This window comes from Amblyraja radiata, chromosome 8 (genome assembly GCF_010909765.2).
Source record: "Amblyraja radiata isolate CabotCenter1 chromosome 8, sAmbRad1.1.pri, whole genome shotgun sequence".
NCBI classification, from domain to species: domain Eukaryota; kingdom Metazoa; phylum Chordata; class Chondrichthyes; order Rajiformes; family Rajidae; genus Amblyraja; species Amblyraja radiata.
In genome coordinates, this window is record NC_045963.1 from 49,328,761 (window position 1) to 49,351,816 (window position 23,056).

At 42.5% G+C, this 23,056-nt stretch overlaps 1 protein-coding gene across 4 annotated transcripts in view; it reads right to left on the reverse strand.

Annotated features, from left to right (window-relative positions):
* Positions 1 to 11,312: 11,312 nt before the first annotated feature.
* cep170 (centrosomal protein 170) overlaps positions 11,313 to 23,056 on the reverse strand; it is a 78,228-nt gene continuing 66,484 nt past the window's right edge. For all 4 annotated transcript variants that reach the window (XM_033025846.1, XM_033025844.1, XM_033025845.1 and 1 more), the window contains 3 exons: positions 20,750 to 20,852; positions 15,606 to 15,657; positions 11,313 to 14,903 (listed from right to left, as the gene is read on the reverse strand). In XM_033025846.1, the coding sequence (XP_032881737.1) occupies positions 14,698 to 14,903; positions 15,606 to 15,657; positions 20,750 to 20,852 (361 nt within the window). In that variant the 3' untranslated portion in view covers positions 11,313 to 14,697. The remainder of the gene's footprint in view (positions 14,904 to 15,605; positions 15,658 to 20,749; positions 20,853 to 23,056) is intronic.

Below are 23,056 nucleotides of genomic sequence, written 5' to 3' on the forward strand. Positions count from 1 at the left end.
GACTGGTGGGCAATTTGGTCTGGATGCAGATCTATTAGAAATTGACATCTTGTGCTGTTTGCTGCCACCAAGATTCCAGAATCAGCAATGTAATAATGACCAGATAATCCATTTTAGTCATGTTAATTAAAGAGTAAATATTGTTACAGACACTGAGATAACTCCCAAGATGAGGCTTTCCATTCTAAGACATCCAGATGACCTCTTTCTTTAGTAAACGTGGTGTTGTGAATGAATCCTTCACCCAAGTCACCTGTTTTCTGCAATTAGGGCCATGGAGAAATTCATAGAATCATACAGCATGGAAACATGTCCTTCAGGCCAACTTGCCTATGCCGACCAAGATGTCCCATCTGCGTCATCTTTCCTATAGCAGGGTGATCAGAACTAAACACAATATTCCATGTGCGGTCTCACCTACATCTTGCACAACAGTAACAAAATGTCTCAATTTCTATACTCAATTCCCTGACTGATGAAGTTGAGCAACCAAAAGTCTTTGTCATCATCCCTATCTACCAACAGCCCCATTTTCTGAGAACAATATACTTGTAGTCCTAGATCCCAATGCTTTACAACACGCCCCATGACCATTGTGAAGGTCCTGGCCGGGTTTGATTTTTATAGTGCAACACCTCACACTTAATTACCATTAGCCATTCCCCAGCCCATTTGTCCATCTGATCAAGATACTGCTATAATTCATTATTACAAACTTCATTGTCTAGATTCTAGAATACAGTGCCAGCCTACATTTTTAAAAGCATGTTGTGGTTGAGAATGGCCACTGGTGTGGGAATTTTCAGATCAGTGGATACTGTAGTTCAGGTGAAAAAAAAAATGCAGATATTGCATATCTGAAATAAGTAGAAAGTGCAAGAAATGCTCTGTAGGTCAGATAGCATCTGTGGAAAGACAGAGAGTTAGTATTTCAGGTCTTTGAGTCAAAGACCATTTGTCAGAACAGGCAAAATAAGAAAACAAGTTGGTTTGAAATTGCAGAGAAATTGTTGGGGGGTGGAGATTGAGAGGTTGGGGATGGATACGACAAAGGGAACGTGGTCAGCGCAGAGCTGCTGCAGGGCTAAGGGATTTGCCATGCAGGTCAGGATATGCTGATGGAGGGAAAAAAACTGAATCACATCTGAAATGGATGACTTCCAGTTGAAATATCCAATTCTGATATAGGTGGAATAAGTGCTTTACTATAAGTTGTAAAATTAATTACAGGACCGGAAGGCTGCAACGTGCTCAGGAATGAAAGGATATTTGTGGTACCTGGGAAGTGTGGGAAACATAGAAGAGGTCATAAAACAGATAGACAAAATTGCAGATGAAATTTTCTACAGGGCATTGTAAAGTGATATATGTAGGCAGACTGGATAAAGAGAGACAATATAGACTGAATGGTAAAGTCCCAAAGGATATTCAGGAACAGAATGGCCCAGATGGATGATGTGCAGAACTTCCTAGTGACAGGGCATGTTGAGTGAGTGGTAGATGAAGATTAAAATAACCCACGTTTCATAAATAGAAGCATTCAGTACAAAGAAGGGTGGTTACATGGAACTTTTAAAATACACTAGTTCAGCTGCAATTCTGATCCTTGTTAATGATGGGAAAGGTTATAATCTGAAACTCACTGGCTGTAGATGTGGTGGAACAAAGCCATTCAGGGCTTTCATAAGGGAATTGGGTAAACACGTGGAAAGTAACAATCAGAGCTCCCGAATAAAACCAATTGTGTGTGAATTTGACTACCAAGGTCCAAGGCGTGAATATAGGAGAAACAGTGAACCAGGTTGCAAATCACTTGGCAATTTCATACAGAATAAAACGTAAAAAGTAAATATATAATTAATTTATTAAAATAGAAATAGATGAGACTCCTCCTAGCAGGCAAAGCAGACCACTTCCAAAAGACGTGGTCTGCATTTATGGACTTATTACAAGCATAAGGTGCAATAGTAATTTAAAAAATAAATGGTGCCAGGATCTGGTAATGGGGGGTGAAAAATACGGTTGGTATATCCCTTTTTGCGGAATTAAAATTTTTTTTTATAATAGAGCGATTGTTACTTTTTCTTTCTTTCTTTTCTAGGGTCTATTTCTTAACTTTCTTCTCCAACTCCTTTTCTAATGGGCTTTCTTTTCCCAACACTTTCCTGCACCTTCACGACTCTTTCTCACTTTCCTTACTTCTTTTATTTCTATCTTTTTTAAAGTTCAAAAAATGAAGGGGTACAACAAATGTAATGAGATATATGTGGTGTGTATTACTGCAACTTATTGTACTTCTAATAAAAATTTTAAAAAAAAAATTAAAAAAAAAAAAAATAGTTCTGTGAAAAGGACAAGATGCATCTCAACTATAGCTGGAGACAATACGTCAAATGTCCCATCAGGTTTTGCAGGGCACCCTAACTAGATTCATGCCAAATTCCCTCCTGTCCTGGGATAAATAAAGTTCTATCGTATCGTATGCTGGGCACTTTAAAACAAAAAGGAACAACACAGTGAAGGAATGTCATATGATAAATACGAGACCAGAGCAATTCAGAGCTGACTGAGCACAAAACAAGCAATAAAAATGTTTTGGAAACTACCATCCTGAGAGAGAAGCAGTTTGATGAATTACATAGCTCTGATGATTAAGGAACCACATTCTTGAGGTATCTGTGAAGTGGTGCCAGCAGAAATTTTAAAGGATTAAAAGAAACACATGCTTGTATTGATAACAGGGTGGTTACGTGCAAGTCTGAAGAAGGGTCTCGTCCTGAAATGTCACCCATTCCTTCTCTCCTGAAATGTTCCCTGTCCCACTGAGTTGCTCCAGCTTTTTCTGTCCATCTTCGGTTACGTCATTAAAGTACCTTCAAGATCAAGCAATTAGATTCTATCAGACAAGAAATAGATGCTTCTTGTTACTATAAGTCCGCTATAACCACAATCAGGTATAAGGATCCATAATAACAAAAGTTTACAGTACAGCAGGTGTTTTAGTGTTTGAGAACGTAACGGTCATTGGGAAGAAGCTTTCCTTGAAGCTGTTTTCAGACTTCTATACCTTAAATTAAATGTTAAGTTATTGGAAGTCAGTGGCATGCATTCATGTTTAAATAACGAGAGCAAATTAATATTTAATCTTACTAAACCTTGATTTGGAGTCTCTTTATTCGGTATGTCAGTTGATACCTTGAGCGGTAGGAGGTTCAACACAGCATAAAACCAATATTTGAAAGCATGGCTTAAGATTTGCAGTTGTGATAGTGAAACATTTATAAGTACTACATTGAGAAATGAAACAGCTTCAGGAATATGCACCCTCCTGGCACCTGCTACAACCTCCACCCTTACTTTTGATTCACCACTATAAATTCACATTAGAGGAGGTTCACATGCACCATTTTAACTCCCTTTCCCATGCTGGCCTTTATGGCATGGGTCTCCTCCATTGCCAGAGTGAGACCACACGTAAACTGGCCATATGTGAACAGCACCTCACATTCCATTTGGGCAGCTTACAACCGTACAATATAAATTTGAACTCTCCAATTTTATATAACCTAGAAACAAGCCCCTCGCCCTCTGGACTCACAATCATTTCTCCTCTTCCTCCTCCACTTCTATCTATATTCCTTCCACTGGCTTCACAATTCATCCTTATCTCATACCTTTTGACTTTTCATCTCTGTTCATCCAACTGCCAATCAAAATATCCCGCTCACCTGTTTCCACCTCTCACTTGCCAGGCTTTTTCCTGCTCCTTCTCTCTTCCAGCTTTGTAGTTCCTCTGACCCTCACCATAATTAGTCTGAAAAAGGGACCCGATCCAAAACGTTACCTACCCATGTTCTCGAGAGATGCTGCCTGATCCACTGAGTTATTTCAGTCTTTGTCTTTTTTGGTAAACCAGCAACTGCAGTTTTTTTGTATTATCTTAAATTCATCATCTGGCCCATGTGCTACTGGGGCTAACATATTTTTTGATACATATCAAAACCAGTCATGATCTTGTACACCTCTATCACATCTCCTTTCAACTTCCGTTACATCATGGAGAAGAAATCAAGCCTGCAACTGAAATCTTTCATCCTTTCTATGTCTGATATGGAGTTAAACACAGAAACCCTGTTCTTGTCAGTGACCTGCTTCTCCACAGATGTTTTACATAATAGCATAACACAAAAAGAAAACAACAGGCATAGTAAAGGCATAGATAGAAATATGTAAAACCAAAGATATGCGGAGTTACATTAAAAAAATGAACATGTTGCCTACATTTCCTCACAGTATGGTCTCTGATAAATAATAACGTCGCTTAATTTGGCAATTTCACTCCAGAGGCTGTGTCACCAAGCATAAATTTTCTAGTGATCTCTACTGTTCAACAAAATAGCTAAATATCTCTGTAAGAGAACTAGATGATATGTCCATTGGCATTACTTGTGATGCTCATGCCATATAGTACATTCAGAAAATATTCAGACCCCTTCACGTTTTCCACATTTTGTTACGTTACAGCCTTATTTTATAATGGATTAAATTCATTTTTTTTTATCATCAATCTACACACAATACCCCAGAATGAAGCAAAAACATGTATATAGAAATTTTTTGCGAAGTAATTAAAAAGAAATATCACATTACATAAGTATTTAGACCTCTTTGCTATGACACTCAAAATTGAGCTTAGGTTCATCCTGTTTCCATTGATTATCCTTGAGATGTTTCTACAGCTTCATTGGAGTCCACAGTGGTAAATTAAATTGATTTGACATGATTTGGAAAGGCACACACCTGTCTATATAAGGCCCCACAGTTGAGAGTGCATGTCAGAGCAAAAACCAAGCCATGAAGATGAAGGAATTGTCCGTAGACTTCCAAGACACAGATCTGGGGAAGGGTATAAAACAATTTCTGCAGCATTGCAGGTCAGGAAGTGCCTCTGTCATTCTTAAATGGAACCACCAGGACTCTTCATAGAGGTGTCCGCCTGGCAAAACTGAGCAATCGGGGGAGAAGGGTCTTGATCAGGGAGGTGACCAAGAACCCGATGGTCACTCTGATAGAGCTCCAGATTTCCTCTGTGGAGATGGGAGAACCTTCCAGAAGGACAACTATATTAGCAGCACTCCATCAATCAGGCCTTTATGGTAGAGTGGCCAGATGGAAGCTACTCCTCAGTAAAAGGCACATGACAGCCCACTTGGAGTTTGCCAAAAGGCATGAGAAACAAGATTCTCTGGTCTGATGAAACCAAGATTGAACTCTTTAGCCTGAATGCCAAGCGTCACATCTGGAGGAAACCAGCCTCATCACCTGACCAATACCATACCTACGGTGAAGCATGGTGGTGGCAGCATCATGCTGTTGAGATGTTTTTCAGCGGCAGGAACAGGGAGACTAGTCAGGATCGAGGGAAAGATGAACGGAGCAAAGTATAGAGAGAGGGTACACAAAATTGCTGGGGAAACTCAGCGGGTGCAGCAGCATCTATGGAGCGAAGGAAATAGGCGACGTTTCGGGCCAAAACCCTTCTTCAGACCTTTTGAACACAAAGTATAGAGAGATCCTTGATGAAAACCTGCTCCAGAGCGTTCTGGACCTCAGACCAGGGCGGAGGTTCACCATCCAACAGGACAAACACCCCAAGCACACAGCCGAGACAACGCAGGAGTGGCTTCGTGACAAGTCTGTGAATGTCCTTGAGTGGCCCAGCTAGAGCCCAGACTTGAACCCGATCGAACATCTCTGGAGGGATCTGAAAATAGCTGTGCATCGACGCTCCCCATCCAACCTGACAGAGCTTGAAGACCTGCAGAGAAGAATGGGAGAAATTACCCAAATACAGGTGTGCCAAGCTCGTAGCTTCATACCCAAGAAGACTTGAGGCTGTAATCGCTGCCAAAGGTGCCTCAAAGTACTGAGTAAAGGGTTTGAATACGTCCACAGGCGACAAATATTATTTCTCTCTTTAATCGTAACCAACTGTCTATAAAAATTTACTATCCAGAGGGGAGATAGTTCACCTACAATCAGGTTTCAATTTATTATACTCGATATCTCCCCAAGATGGCTGCGCGCCAGGACGCTGCGGCTGTGAGCTCTCCAAGATTGAACTGTTTTTTTGTCTTATCTCTGTTTGTTTGGTGGGAATTGTGCCAGGGTAGACCAAACACGATTCACTTCACCCGAGAATCGCTAACTTTTATTGGAACGATGCAACTGGGGGTTTCGTGTACTTTCCAACATACACACGAGATTCCAGCAGAGATCAGCAGAGCACCGGGGACCCCATGGATAACTCCCCCAACAGTCACCGCAGGAGACGGAGGGACCGCAAACGGAAGCGAGGGCGTAGAGCCGGCGTGCTAACTCGGCTAAAGAGGAATCCGCACAGACCACCACTCCCCAGCCTCTTTGTCTCCAATGCCAGGTCTCTTAACAACAAGAGGATTTCCAAAGTCTACAGAGTGATTTAGGCCATTTGGAAAAATGGGCTGAAAGATGGCAGATGGAGTTTAATGCTGATAAATGTGAGGTGTTACACCTTGGCAGGACAAATCAAAATAGGACGTACATGATAAATGGTAGGGAATTGAAGAATACAGTTGAACAGAGGGATCTGGGAATAACCGTGCATAGTTCCTTGAAGGTGGAATCTCATATAGATAGGGTGGTAAAGAAAGCTTTTGGTATGCTAGCCTTTATAAATCAGAGCATTGAGTATAGAAGCTGGGATGTAATGTTAAAATTGTACAAGGCATTGGTGAGACCAAATCTGGAGTATGGTGTACAATTTTGGTCGCCCAATTATAGGAAGGATGTCAACAAAATAGAGAGAGTACAGAGGAGATTTACTAGAATGTTGCCTGGGTTTCAACAACTAAGTTACAGAGATAGGTTGAATAAGTTAGGTCTTTATTCACTGGAGAGCAGAAGGTTAAGGGGGGACTTGATAGAGGTCTTTAAAATGATGAGAGGGATAGACAGAGTTGATGTGATCAAGCTTTTCCCTTTGAGAATAGGGAAGATTCAAACAAGAGGACATGACTTCAGAATTAAGGGACAGAAGTTTAGGGGTAACATGAGGGGGAACTTCTTTACTCAGAGAGTGGTAGCGGTGTGGAATGAGCTTCCAGTGGAAGTGGTGGCTGCGGGGAATGGAGGGTTATGGTATGAGTGCAGGCAGGTGGGACTAAGGGAAAAAAGTTGTTCGGCACGGACTTGTAGGGCCGAGATAGCCTGTTTCCGTGCTGTAATTGTTATATGGTTAAGATGGACGAACTAAGACTCTGTTTATCATCACAATCAGCTATCCAGGATAGTTGTGTTCTGATAATCAGTGAGACCTGGCTCCATCCTGGAGTACCTGATGCTGCTATCAAGCTAGCAGGCCGGGCTACTCACCGCAGCGACAGAACCGAAGCCTCAGGTAAACAATGCGGGGGGGGGGGGGGCCAGGTTGTTTTTACGAACAATAACTGGACTACGGATGCTACTGTTACTGAGAGACATTGCTCACCAGACCTAGAAATGATGGTAGTTAAATGCAGACCCTACCATCTCCCAAGAGTTTTCTGTGGTTTTTATTACAGCCGTGTACTTAGCTCCGGAGGCTAAAGCTAATGTAGCACTGGGCTACCTGCTAAATGCGATCAACAAACAACAGAACTCAAATCCTGATGGGGTTTTTATCGTGGCTGGTGACTTTAATCACACCAACTTAAAGAAAGTACTGCGTTTGTGCAACGGTTTGGGCAACATGTTAAATGCCCAACTCGAGGGGAAAACACACGACTGTGTTTATTCTAACATTCCTAAAGGTCACAGAACCTTACCCCTCCCCCCCCCTTGGACAGTCAGACCACCAGTCATTGTTGTTAATCCCAGCCTACATCCCCATCAGTAGAAAGCAGAAACCCACTACCAGGATCATTAAAACTTGGCCAGAGGATGCAACCTTACAACTGCAGGACTGCTTTCAGAGCACAGACTGGAGTCTATTTTATAACCAGGACCTAGAAGAGTACGCCGCAGCAGTACTCTTCTACATCAGATGTTGTGTGGAATGTGTCACCATCAACAAGTGCATCCGTGTCTTTCCGAACAGGAAACCATGGATGACTACGGAGGTCCAGCGTCTTCTGAAGGAGCGGGACTTGGCCCACAAATCTGGCAACAAAGAACTGTACAGCGCTGCCAGACACAACCTTAAGCGGGGCATTAAATCAGCTAAAATGTCCTACAAGGAGAAGATCGAGGACCATTTCACCTCCAGGGATACAGCACGCATGTGGCAGGGAATACATCACCTAACAAACCTCAGGGGCAGCAGGGACCCACCGACAGCTGCAAATACATCGCTGGCAGAGGAGCTCTACCACTTTTTTGCCCGTTTCGAGAGAGATCCGAATGAAAGAACCTCTCTCCAACTGGACCCTGCTGACCAGCCACTTACCCTCCAGTTAGAGGAGGTAAAGCGGGCCCTGAGAACTGTTAATGCTAGTAAGGCTGCTGGCCCGGATGAGATCCCAGGCAGGGTGCTCCGGGACTGTGCTCACCAGCTCGCTGGGGTATTCACAGACATTTTTAACCTTTCCCTAGCACACTCCTCCGTGCCAGCGTGCCTGAAAACCACCACTATCATCCCGGTGCCCAAGCAGACAAACATCAACTCCCTCAATGACTACAGGCCCGTTGCTCTTACATCTGTAGTCTCCAAGTGCTTTGAAAGGCTGGTCCTAGGTCACCTTAAATTATCTCTCCCCCCCTCACTCGACCCACACCAGTATGCATATAGGGCTAATAGATCTACAGAGGATGCCATAAACACTGTCCTCCATGCTGCACTACAACACCTAGAGGAGAAGGGGTCATATGTCAGGATGCTTTTTGCTGATTACAGCTCAGCTTTTAATACAATCATACCCAGCAAGCTGATCACAAAAATGCTAGACCTTGGCCTCAGCAGTCAACTGTGTCGGTGGATATTGGACTTTCTCAGTGAACGCCCACAGACGGTGAGACTTGGACCCTACACCTCGACATCCCCGACCCTCAGCACAGGAGCACCGCAGGGCTGTGTGCTCAGTCCGCTCCTCTACGCCCTATAAACACACGACTGCTTGCCCCATCACCCCGCAAATAGGATCATAAAATTTGCGGACGATACAACCGTGGTGGGGCTCATCTCAAATGGGAACGAGGTCGCCTATAGAAAGCAGAAACACTAAAAAGACAAAGGAGATCATAACTGATTTCAGGTGACATAGAGCGGAGCCACTGGAGACAGGGGGCGAGGAGGTGGAGAGGGTGCCTAGTTTTAAATTTCTGGGGATCAATATCAGTGAGGATCTTAAATGGTCTGTGAACTCTGCTGTAGTTGTAAAAAAGGCGCATCAGAGACTTTAGTTCCTCAGAACACTGAGGAAGGCCCATCTGTCTGCTAAACTGCTGGAGTCTTTCTACTGCTGTTCAGTAGAAAGCATACTGACTTACTGCATAACTGCCTGGTTTGGGAACTGTTCAGCAGGTGACAGAGCAGCTCTCCAGAGGGTGATAAAAACTGCCCAGGGTATCATTGGACTCCCCCTGCCCCCTCTGGAGGACATTTACCACTCCAGGTGCCGCAGCAGGACCTGTAATATCGTGAAAGACATTACACATCCTTGTCACCACCTTTTCACACTGCTGCCCTCAGGAAAAAGGTACAGGTCGCTAAAGTCACGCACTGCCAGACTCAAGAACAGCTTTTACCCATCAGCAATCTTGGAACTGAACTCTGTCTCAGGAGCGGGTTATGGGGAAGGAGGGGGGGTGGAAGAGTGTTAATTTATGTAAATGTGAATCCATGGGTGGGTTTGGGGATGGAGGGAGTGTAAAAAGTATGAGTATGTGAATGTTTGAAGTTCTTTTAAATGGAGAGACACAGTAATCTCATTGTATGTGACACATGCAATGACAATAAAACATTCAGATTCTGATTCACTTTTTACTCCACACGGATAATGCCTTCAATCTGATTTGAGATTTTCAATACACCTGTGGCTATCACTGGGAACTGAGCAACCCGGAGACTAGAAGAGAGGAATTAATTAATGGATTGGCATCATTAGGTACATCTCAAACCCCCCAAGTCCAACCAAAACAACACCACTTAACAATTGAAACAAATAATACCTGGCTGATCAGTCAGGAAATGTTAGGAATTGGCCATTCATGTGTATTTCAAATTACTGCATGTGCCCATTTATAAAAACTAAGGATGAGATCTATTCAGATATCACTGCATTTAGCCATATGCTCTGCTCCACTAAAGATGCTCTGCTCCACTGTAGATGAGTTGAAGAGTGGGGCCAGATAGATTCTCTCCCCCTCCCCCTGCCAATCTACTGCTCCACTCTTCACACTCACCTCCCAAACATAAGTCCTGTTGATTATTCGTCTTTTGATTATTCAGTTATTTGATGATTTTTTAGATCTATGAGAGACAATTAAAAGCAATAAAAACATTTTGACAGTCTGCATGTAGTCTCGTTCCTTAGAGCTGGCCTTGCATTGTAGGATGCCTCTCAGGTGCAGCTACAGGAAGCAGCGGGGGGGGGGGGGGTGTGGTGAGGAAGGTGTAACACAATTCGTCACCCTTTCCATTTGAGTCTAGAGTTGTACAGCACAATTTGTCCATCTGGCCCCACGACGCCCATCTTTGGTAATCTCATTTCCCTGCATTGAGTCCATGTCCCTCTACTCCTTTCCTATCCAAGTACCTGTCCAAATGCCTTCGAGACATTGTAATTGTATCGGCCTCTGCCTCTTCCTCAGACTTGTTCCATACAGCCACTGTGTGAGAAGCTTGCCTTTTTTTGAGCTAAATACAAACTGCTGGAGGAAATCAGCAGGTGAGGCAGCAGCTGTGGACGGAAATGGACAGAAACATCTTGGGTCAGGGCCCTACTGCAGACACTGCTTTTACTAATGCAGCCCATCTCCGTTCCTCTAGCAGTTTATCTTTTTGCTCAACATTGTAGCATCTGCAATTTTGTGTGTTCTCATTTTATTGCTCCCATTATTTGAGATGGTGGTGACTAGGGGTGATGGGCTTGATCCATCATATGCTGGATAGTGCAATGTCCATATCAGCCTGCATAAATATCGACGCACCAGTGAACCTCTGCTCTCTTCAGTGCTTCCCACTTACATCCAAGAATATGAGGATGGAGTGAATTTGATCACTCCTAACATGTCTCAGATTTAAACCAACTCTTCACAGGTCTTTTAGTTTTCTAACATATATTCTGTGGCAAAGATCGGAGGGGGAAACTTTTATTTGAAACAATAGAAATGTAAAAATACAAATGAACATATATAACCAAATAAAAATAAATAGAGATAACAAGAGTTCATACAAAATCAGGAGAAAACCATGTAACTGTAAAACAAAGATATTACAAGTTATAACACAAATGTGTAAACACATAAAACCAACACAATAAAGTGAAGTGGTTAGCTAGCATATTTAGAAATTGGAAAATTCACTCCATTGCTATTTACTTGTAAAGCATAGTACAACTGTTAATCACATTTCCATCCATGGGGTAAAATTGTTCTGATGCTGTTGTAATAAATACCTGCCAGGTGGAGAGTGGGAAAAGAGAGAAAGAAAATACAGGCAATATTTGGTCATCTCACAGTTTAGAGGGGGAAAACAAAATTAGACCCAAACCACCCAATGTTCAAAAGTTAGTTTGGAGCAATTCTACATTGCCAATCTAATAAATTTCCCATTTCAAATTACCAAAAATAAATTTGGCTTAATATTAGAGTTGAATTCACATCACAAATTAGTGAGAATGCCCTGATAATTCAGTGTATCAAAATTGTGGTGAAAAGTAAATAAAACTTAAATGTCATATTCACACCTGCACAGGCACTTTATAATACAATGGGATACTTGAACAGAAACTTGTAAATGTTTCAATGCAAACATTTCGCAATAACATATGTTAACTATTGCTTAGTTTATTCATCTGTTTTCAATAACTATTCCAGAGAAAATTGTCAGTTAGTGGGATAACTTGGACCATTGCATAGCCCAGTAGAATCCATATTAACAATGAACTGAAGATATGTCAGAAATGCATCTTGTTTATATACAAAAGCAAAGGCAATTCACTTGTCAATAACAAAATAGGCAGAGTTATTCCTTTTACCATTATTTTGATAATGTTAATATACAAAAGTAAAAACTGAAATGAAGATACCACAATTTAAAAATATCTTTGGATTATTCACACTTACAAATGATATGATCATATGTGAAACAAACTATTGTCCTTGCTCTCTTCCCTCTCCCCAAAGTCTCTCTTTTGAATCACTACACAGATGATGCTTGGTAATGCAGCACTCCTTTTCCTCCAAAGTTAAACCATGAAGTCAGTAATGCAGAAAAAGCAGTCTGTGTGGCAAAGAGTAATGAAGCAAGGGATGAATGATAGGGACACAATATATTTCTAAGGCGGCTGATCTACATTTTTGTAGGTTAACTTGTACCAGAGAGCTATCACCACTCAAGACAAGCAAAATTGATAGATACAGCCCACCTGTGTCATTTACTGTACAGCTTAAAAGCAACTTAGAGAGTGTGATGCAAATTTGATACATAGCTGTCAGGTTCAATTCCAGCTTTGTTCTTAAAAGTAAAAGGGAGAGGAGTGACTATACTTTTGCTTCCAGGTGGCAAAGACACAGTAATATTAGTTTAAGGCCTAAATTGTGTTATGAATATTTCATGAGCACAATAAATACTTGATTCAGGTAGGCAGTAAGAAACTACAAGTGTTCACTTACCAAAACACAAACATTAAGTTGATCTAGTCAAGACTTAACTAAATGGTTATATGTTCTGTGATTAAACATCAATTAGGTTAAAATTAGTTTCCCTTAAAAATGAATGGATTTCACCGTTGATAATGCTGGGGAATATAAATAACACAAGTGGTGGAGAATACCACACAGGCCTATGATACCCAGAGCAAATGTTCCGAGGGAAGATTTTATAGATATCTCTCCACCATGTCCCAAACGATATCTTAATATCTTAAATGCATTCTCAGAAATACTTATTCTATTTGTATCAAATGGTTTCCATTTTTCATTGCATGCATTTTATGGCCTCTCCAAATGTAATTTCAAAATAAAGCTGAATAACAAAACATTCTGCATTATGACTTTACAACCATTTGGAAACAAATAAAGTAGTACCAAGTTATTTCTACTTGGGAACAAAGTGAGAAATTTTCCAAAATGATTTTTTGTCAGATGGACGGAAAATAGTTATTGTTACAAACAAATCTTGTTGGAAAGAGGGAGATCATTGGTGGTAAGCGGAACATATGCCGAGTGAGCCGTAAACACTCAGATCTGGTACAGTAGAGTCAAATATAGAATAAAGCTGAGTACTCCAGTAGGATCTCAGTACGATTTCCTTTCTACCCATGCTGCACTGCTAGAATGTTCTGAATTGATCATTTAAAATTTTGTTAGCCTCTGCCAAAAAATAGTCTGGAGAATGCTCAACAACATTAAAGGAGATGTTTGCGAGGAATCGTTGCTCTTGGTGTGGAAACAAAAGTATACCAGATATGTGAATGTGTGCTGTCTGTGCCTGCCTTATTCAAAGGTTTGTTTAAAAAATGATCTATACTATTCACACTAATGTAATATCACCTGTTAGCTAACAGATTTCCATAGGAGCCATTGATTATGAGCACTTATCTTGATCAATTAATCACTTTACTACCACAGAACTGAAAACATTCAATTTCTCTTAAGAACCAAATCACGTAATCCTTCCACTTAAATTCTATAAAGTTAATGCACCATTTGTTCTTTTTGCTGGTTTGTAGTTTTGTTTAAATGTGATGGACTAAGACAAGAAACAAAAATGAAATCCCATCAATGCAATACTCCCATCCTGCAGCTCACGTTGTTGCCAATAGTGCAAAAATGTAAGGTAACAATGGTGCAATCAACAGGACTTTACAACATGACCTACTTCTGACCAGAGCGTAAAGCACAGATTTTTGTCATATTACAATAATCGGTGAATATGTTTTCTACTTTATACAGTTAAGGAATATCTTATGCAGAATCTGTGGTTTACATGTTAAACACACATAAATAACAAAAACATTAGTCCTTGATTCAACATGTGCTTCAACTGACCAACATACCTAAGCAGTTTGGTACTAATGTTTTTTCCAATATTCTTGGCTTGTATTGCCTATAAATTAACCCATTTTACATTGTACTTTTATTCCAGTTTCAGTAATAATGCCAATTTGCTTCTCCATTTCATTTTGAAGATGACTCATGAATCTGTCAATGTGATTCACATTTCACTGCACACCACTGTGTCCTTTCCCCATCTCATCTAACCCCCCCCCCCCCCCCCCCCTCCCCCCCTTCCCCTCCCCCCCTTCAACTCCTACCGTAATGTTCCATTACTGGATGGATGCAAAGCTTACAGCTCTAGCAAGAGTAACGTGGTGACAAAAGAACCACGGAAAGCAAGAAAACACCTTGAGGCTAGATAATTAAATGGCAAGCAAATGTTCTCATCAATACAGGCCAAATCAATAATGTGGTCTGTTGGTATATAGTTTGCCACTTTAAAGAGACTACGAGACAATGCTACTCATGCAAAGAATCATCTTTATCTCCTCCATTCTGTTTATACTGGCTTAAATGGTTGCTGTAGTCAGAGTTGGAGGTGGAGATACGAGAATGGCGTGTTGGACTACTCTTCTGTTTGGGCTGCCCAGGCAAACTGGAACATGGTATTTTCAAACCACATGCTGAATCCAGTGCACCATCTGGATCAATCATCACATTGATGGCTAAAATAAAAAATATATAGGAACTGTTAGAGAGGTACGATTTCAATTATAATAATAAAATTGTCAGACTTCTCAATTATTATTTCATACAATGTTAGTTATTTTTGGAGAGGATTGCTATTCAACGCACTCCATTTTTAGTTTTGTATCAAATTGCCAAGATTCTCTAAAATCTACCCACTTAAAGTATTAAAAAAACTCTTAAGTTGAGAATGAATAAAATGAATTATTTATTTTATAGGCTAATCACATGTCCAAGTACAAACTGCTTGCAAAATACCTGGGAGAACTGAAGGGAAGAAAAGGTTTTAAGAGGTTTTACTTATTTGCAGTAATTTTAAAGATAAACAGTCAGTTCAATTGTGTGCAAACTCAAATTATACAGGAGAGATTAAAAACAAAACAGAAACATGTTTGTTATAGAATAACTGTAATATACTTTGGCTGTTTTAATTCTGTCGGTTTCAATAAATGTTATCTCCCATGCAAGCCTTATCAGCAAGGAAACTTGCAACATCCCAATGGTAATGCTTTATTAACCTTTCTGAAGGTTGGTTAGCCTGCGATCTTGGACCAGGGGAACCCAAACAGCTAATTTAGAAATGATTGAATTATATTATGTTGGGCCAAAGATTGACCATAATTAATAGTTGGCAGAATTATCGTGGGATTGCAAACATTTAAAACGAAAGTGCTGCTTACCTTGGAGTTGTTTCTCTATCCTCTTTAACTCCTGCAAGATCAGTGAAATCTCCTTTGTGGAAAAATGAAATTATGGGTTAAGACCAGTTTTCAAAATCAAATGGAATAAATTAAATATTTTAATATTTACAAGATACTTCTTGCTGAAAAATTGCAAGATCAATTACAACATAATTTTGGAAAAGATTGCAAACACTTTATACTTGAGAGAGACAAACAGGAATCATGAAATTATAATTTAAGATTATCTTGGGCTCATTATTGGTGAATAGAAAATCTGCAGTATCCGATTCAGAAATAAGAATCACTTTCAGACTTTATAAGGCAAGATAAGATACCTTAACAGTACAAACAGTACTAAGCTAGGAATTACTGCTTTAATGACAGGCTTGTGGCGGGGACTGGCAGGAGTCCAGCCAAAAACTAGTCGGACACAAGTTGTGTGCACTAGACGTGTTTATTTTTCTGCAATACAGCTCCCTACTCCTCACCTGATACGGGCTTTGCCCGGTCTTAAATAACTACTCAGACGCCTCCCTCTAGAGCGGATGATTCATCGTGACCTTGGGTTGCTATCAGGTGCCGCCACAGGCTATTTGTTCTTTATAGGATGTGGAGGTTTAAACAATAAAGTGGTCCAATTCAACGAATACTAGGAAGCATCTGTGGAAGGTAATGGTTTAAGGTCAGGAACCTTCTGAAGACCTTCTGAAAAGTCTGATGAAGGATCCCGACTCAAAATGTTGTCTTGTCCATCCCCAGTGTGAAGAAAAGTCCTGGAGGAGGTTAGGGGGAGATGCATACTTAAGGAGGAAATCAGGAGTGCAGATGGGGGCAAGAGATAGCTCTGGCAGATAAGAATGCGGAGAATACAAAGATATTTACTAAATACATTAATATGAAGAGGGTAACTAGGAGAGAATAGGGCTCCTCAGAAACCAGTGGAGCCGCAGGAGATTGGCAAGGTCCTTAACGAGTATTTCTATTTTTACCTTGGAGAAAGACGTGAAGACTTGGGAACTTAGGACAGATACTGAAGATGTTTTCAAGACAGTTTATATTATGATCAAGGAGGAGCTGGATGTCCCAAGACATATGAAGGTAGATATATCTCCTGGGACTGATCAGATATATCAGACGACATTGTGGGAAGCTACAGAAGAAATTGGCAGATACGTACGAATCATCGATAGACACAGGTGAGGTGACAGATGGCTGGAGGATGGCTATTGTTGTGCCTCTATTTAAGAAGAGTTAAAAGGATAAGCCTGGGAACTATAGAGCATCGAGCCTAAAATCTGTAAATTATGGAGAGGATTCTGAGGGATAAGATATAGATTCATTTCGATAAACAGGGGCCAGCATGATTTTATACATGGGATTTTTGTACATGGGAAATCGTGTCTCACAAATGTGATTGTTTTTAAAAGTAGTAACCAAGAAGGTTGACAAGGGCAAGTCCATATACATTGTCTTTATGGACTTTAACAAGGCCTTTGATGAGGTTCCACATGGCAGGCAGCTCTGGAATTGCATAGGACTCATGGGAGAGCATTCTGACTGGATACAGAATTGGCTTAGTAAAAGGAAGCAGAGGCTGGTGTGGAAGGTGTTTTTCGGACTGGAGCACTGTGATTTGTGGTGTGCCTCAGGGAATCGATGCTGTGTTTGCAGTTTATGTTTATGTCAATGACTTGGATAAAAATGTACAAGACATGTTTAGTAAACTTGTAGATGACAGTAGAGTAGGTGGTATTGTACAGAGTAAAAATAATTTTCTAAAACTATATCAGTTAGACATGTGGGCCAAGGAATAGCTAATGGAGTTTAATGTAGGTACATGCAAAGTGATGCATTTTGGGAAGTTAAACCATGACAGGATCTTCTCAGCGAGGTTTGTAGATCAGAGGGATCTGGGAGCTCAGGTACATCATTCCCTGAAAATGGTGCAACAGATAGATGGGGTGGTAAGAAAATAATTTGGTACATTAGGCTTCATCAGTCAGGGCATTGAGTATAGAAATCGTGACGTTATGTTACAGTTGTACAAGACATTGAGGAGGAAAAATTTGGAATTTCATGTTCCTTTTTGGTCACCCTGCTTTAAGAAGGTTTTCAGTAAGCTGAGAAGAGTGCAGAGAAGATTTACAAGGATGTTGCCAGGACTAGTGGGCCTGAGCTGCAGGGAGGGGTTGGGCAGGTTAGGATTTTATTCCTAGTAGCATAGGAGTCTGAGACGTGATCCGATGCAGGTGTATAATATCATGAGTGGAATAGATAGGGTGTATGTACAGTGTCATTTACCCAAGGTAGAGGAATCAAGGACATAGGTTGGATATGAGAGGTGAACCCAAGAGGCAACCTTTTCACGCAGAGGGTGGTGGGTATATGGAATGAACTGCCAGAGCAGGTAATTAAGGCAGGTCCAATTACAGTATTTAAAAGACACTTGGCTAGTCACATGGATAAAAAAGGTTTAGAGAGAAACGGGCCAAACACAGCCACATGGGACTAGTTTAGATGGGGCATCTTGGTCAGCATGGATTAGTTGGGCTGAGGGGCCCGTTTCCATGCTATATGGCTCTATAACTACTTAGAGCATTGTCTATAATACCCAAAGACATTTTTTTTAAATGATCCGTGCACCTTCCCTAAAATTTTGTAATACTTCTTCAAATGTCATAGCAAAGAGCAAATTTGCATTCAAATTACAGAGAGATACAAGAACAACAGAGTAGTGATTATGGGAGTCTTCAATGATCTTATCATCTACTGGATATTAATAGTCATAAGGCGGTTATAATTTTGTAAGTGTTCAGGAGTATTCCATTGATTGGTACATTTCTGTTCAAAAGTGAAAGGGAGCACTTATGGATTTAGTTCTGGGTAACGAGATGGGCCTTGGAATGACAACCTAATTAACACATCTTATAAATAACAAGATATTAACAGTAACATTAAAGTACCTTTAAGAATCACGATATTGTAATTGCACTAATTAGAGAGTTCAGTAAAGCTTTGTGTTGCCATTACAACATGAAGTGGGAAGTGGAGAAAAAGTGCTGACATTTAAGTAAACAGCCTGGTCCATTCAATGCGAACTTCTTATTGTTTCTCGTACAACAGACGAGCCCAGCCATTTGGCCCATTAAATCTATGCCATTCTCATAGTAATCAGATCAGTCTCATAGTAATCAGATCAGTCCTTTAACGGGTCCCTTTCAGAATGGCAGGCAGTGACTAGTGGGGTACCGCAAGGCTCAGTGCTGTGACCGCAGCTATTTACAATATACATCAATGATTTAGATGAAGGGATTCAAAGTAACTTTAGCAAATTTGCAGATGACACAAAGCTGGGTGGCAGTGTAAACTGTGAGGAGGATGTTATGAGAATGCAGGGTGACTTGGACAGGTTGGGTGAGTGGGCAGATGCATGGCAGATGCAGTTTAATGTGGATAAATGTGAGGTTATCCACTTTGGTAGCAAAAACAGGAAGGCAGATTACTATATAAATGGTGTCAAGTTGGGAAATGGGGAAGTACAACGGGATCCGGGGGTCCTTGTTCATCAGTCAATGAAAGTAAGCATGCAGGTACAACAGGCAGTGAAGAAAGCGAATGGCATGTTGGCCTTTATAACAAGTGGAGTTGAGTATAGGAGACAAGAGGTCCTTCTGCAGTTGTGCAGGGCCCTAGTGAGACCACACCTGGAGTATTGTGTGCAGTTTTGGTCCCCTAATTTGAGGAAGGACATTCTTGCTATTGAGGGAGTACAGCGTAGGTTTACAAGGTAAATTCCCAGGATGGCGGGACTGTCATATGTTGAGAGAATGGAGCGGCTGGGCTTGTATACTGGAGTTTAGAAGGATGAGAGGGCATCTTATTGAAGCATATAAGATTATTAAGGGTTTGGACACACTAGAGGCAGGAAACATGTTCCCGATGTTGTGGGAGTCCAGAACCAGATGCCACAGTTTAAGAATAAGGGGTAAACCATTTAGAACAGAGACGAGGAAACACTTTTTCTCAGAGAGTTGTGAATCTGTGGAATTCTCTGCCTCAGAGGGTGGTGGAAGCTGGTTCTCTGGATACTTTCAAGAGAGAGCTAGATAGGGCTCTTAAAAATAGTGGAGTCAGGGGATATGGGGAGAAGGCAGGAACGGGGTACTGATTGGGGATGATCAGCCATGATCACATTGAATGGCGGTGCTGGCTCGAATGGCCCACTCCTGTACCTATTGTCTATTGTCAGTCCCATTCCCAGAAGTGTTTCTCTGTAATTTAATCTTCACATTGACCTATTAATACCCCTCAATTCTCACACACCCACATACAGGAGTAGGCAACAGCAACTGTAGCCTATTAGCCTTCTGACTAACCTATCCTTGGATATGAGAGGAAATATCCAGTCACAGGAAGAATGTACAAACTCCACACAGACAGCACCAGAGATCAGAGCTTAACCTGGATCACTGAAGCCGAGAGACATTTGCCAATGAAATTTTTACTGAGGGTCACAAGTCTTCTGGACCTTATTCCTCAAATGACAATGGAATCAGAAACTTTTAAATATTTTCAAAGCAGATGTAAAGATCATGGTCTTATTAAATGGTGGAGGAGATTCAAGTGGAACAAATGGTCAACTCATGCTCACTTATTAGTATGTCATTTATTGTTGACATTGAGAGAATAGGTTATTGTTAAGAGATCATATGCAAAGCAGCACCAGATTCTACTCAAAATGCATTCATACTGCATCCCAACTTAAAAACAAAACTTTTAATCCTTTCCTCCTTAAGTACTGTTCAGCACTTCATTCCTTCAGGTAGATGATTAGAACTTCATCTGCAGGCCACTACACATGAATAATTGGTAAACCCACAAGGCTTCAAAACTAATTAACAATCATGAATATTGGAAAATAGGATTAATATAGATGTGTCCACTGATAAACAGGAAGGTGGTGGACCTAATGTCCTGTTTCCATGTTTTCTGTCTATTACAAAGTTACTGTAGTTTAATTTAAATTTCTACCTCCCTTTCTTGATTTAAAATTAACTTAGCGGCTGTAATATTGACTTATAGAAAAGATAGAAGCTATCAAGTTAGCAATTATCAATCTAAAAAATGTTATGGGTTATCACCTTTCCCACCTTATTTGAAGTTTTCAGGATAGGAATTTCACTTTCAGAACGCATTTTGCATTCTATTTCTTCCCAGTTTCTATCTTCATTTTTAAATAAAACCCTACAAACAGAAAGTGTAAATTTTAGAGATTCACTGTTAACACAACAATAGAATAAAATGAGCAATTTCCATGCTTTCTTTACTCAACTGATGAACAAACTTCTCTTTCCTTTGACTTCCCACATTGATTCTGTACTTCGGTAAAATTCTTCAAAGAGTAATCTTTAGCAATACATTTCAAATAATGGTTCAAAATGTTTATTTAATTGGTCAAATTGAGTGAATTTTCCCTTGTTTTACAAGCAACAAACAAGTAAAGTTCCACGGTACACAAAAATGCTGGAGAGGATGGGGTGGAGGGAAGGGGGTTTAGGGGAAGGAGGGCGGGGGAGGGCAGGGGGGTGGGTGAGAGGAAGGGGGGAGAGAGAGAGAGAGAGAGAGAGAGAGAGAGAGAGAGAGAGGGAGGGAGATAGGGGGGGAGAGAGAGAGAGAGAGAGAGAGGGCGAGAGAGGGATGAGAGAGGAGGGGGAGAGAGAGAGAAGGGGAGAGAGAGGAGAGAGAGTGGGGGGAGAGAGAGAGAAGGGGGGGGGGAGGAAGAGGGAAGGGGGGGGGGAGAGGGGGGGGGAAGGTAGAGAGAGGGAGAGAGAGAGGGAGAGAGAGGGAGAGGGAGGGAGAAGGGGGGGAGGGAGAGAGGGGGGGGGGGAGAGAGGAGGAGGGGGAGAGAGAGGGGGGGGAGAGAGAGGGGGGGGGGAGAGAGAGAGGGGGGGGAGAGAGAGAGAGGGGGGGGGAGAGAGAGAGAGAGGGGGGGGAGAGAGAGAGAGGGGGGGGAGAGAGAGAGAGAGGGGGGAGAGAGAGAGAGGAGGGGAGGAGGGGAGAGAGAGAGAGGGGGGGAGAGGAGAGAGGGGGGGGGAGAGAGAGAGAGGGGGGGGAGAGAGAGAGAGGGGGGAGAGAGAGAGAGAGGGGGGAGGCGAGGGAGGAGGGAGAGAGGGGGGGGGAGAGAGAGAGAGTGGGGGAGAGAGAGAAGGGGGGAGGAGAGAGAGAGGGGGAGGAGAGAGAGCGAGGGGGGTGAGAGAGAGAGAGGGGGGGAGAGAGCGAGGGGGGAGAGAGAGCGGGGGGCGAGACGAGATGGGGGGACGAGAGAGAGGGGGGAGGAGAGATGGGGGGAGAGAGAGGGGGGGGGGAGAGAGGGGGGGGCGGAGAGGGGGGGAAGAGAGCGGGGGGAGAGAGAGGGGGGGGAGGGGCAGAGAGAGAGGAGGGGACGAGAGAGAGGGGGGGAAGATGAAGAGAGGCGGGGGGGCGCGAGCGCGGGGGGGGGGCGAGAGAGAGGCGGGGGAGCGAGAGAGGGGGGGGGCGAGGCGCAGGGGGAGAGGAGCAGGGGGCGAAGAGACGGGGGAGCGGAGGGGGGAGGGGACCGGGGGAGAGGGAAGGGGGAGAAGGGACAGGGGTTGCAGAGGGACGGGGGAGAGGGAAGGGGGAGAGGGAAGGGGGAGAGGGAAGGGGGAGAGGGAAGGGGGAGAGGGAAGGGGGAGAGGGAAGGGGGAGAGGGAAGGGGGAGAGGGAAGGGGGAGGGAAGGGGGGAGGGAAGGGGGAGAGGGAAGGGGGAGAGGGAAGGGGGAGAGGGAAGGGGGAGAGGGAAGGGGGAGAGGGAAGGGGGAGAGGGAAGGGGGAGAGGGAAGGGGGAGAGGGAAGGGGGAGAGGGAAGGGGGAGAGGGAAGGGGGAGAGGGAAGGGGGAGAGGGAAGGGGGAGAGGGAAGGGGGAGAGGGAAGGGGGAGAGGGACGGGGGGAGAGGGAAGGGGGGAGAGGGAAGGGGGGAGAGGGAAGGGGGGGGAGGGAAGGGGGGAGAGGGAAGGGGGGAGAGGGAAGGGGGGAGAGGGAAGGGGGGAGAGGGAGAGCCCCAGGCGGGGCCAGGAGGCAGTTGGGCCAGGTGCAAAGGCATTGTGAGGTCAGCAGCTGGGCAACCTTAATATTTTTTTTAATGTCAGTTTGGTTATAAATTTTAGTAAATATCTTGGGAAATAATTGACCAAATCAATAGAGGATTGGATTTTTGAAATCATAAGGAAAATTTCTACCAGAAGATGTAAAGATTTCACTGTTATTGTAACATCAGCAGATGGGCAGCGGTCATATTGGTCAACAATTTTAATTTAAAAGTCAGGAAAATAATGTGCCAAATGTACAGAGAAGTGGATTTCTAAATTCACAAAGAAAATCTCTACTGAAATAAGTAAACATTTTCCTGTTTCGGTATATGGTTTTCGAC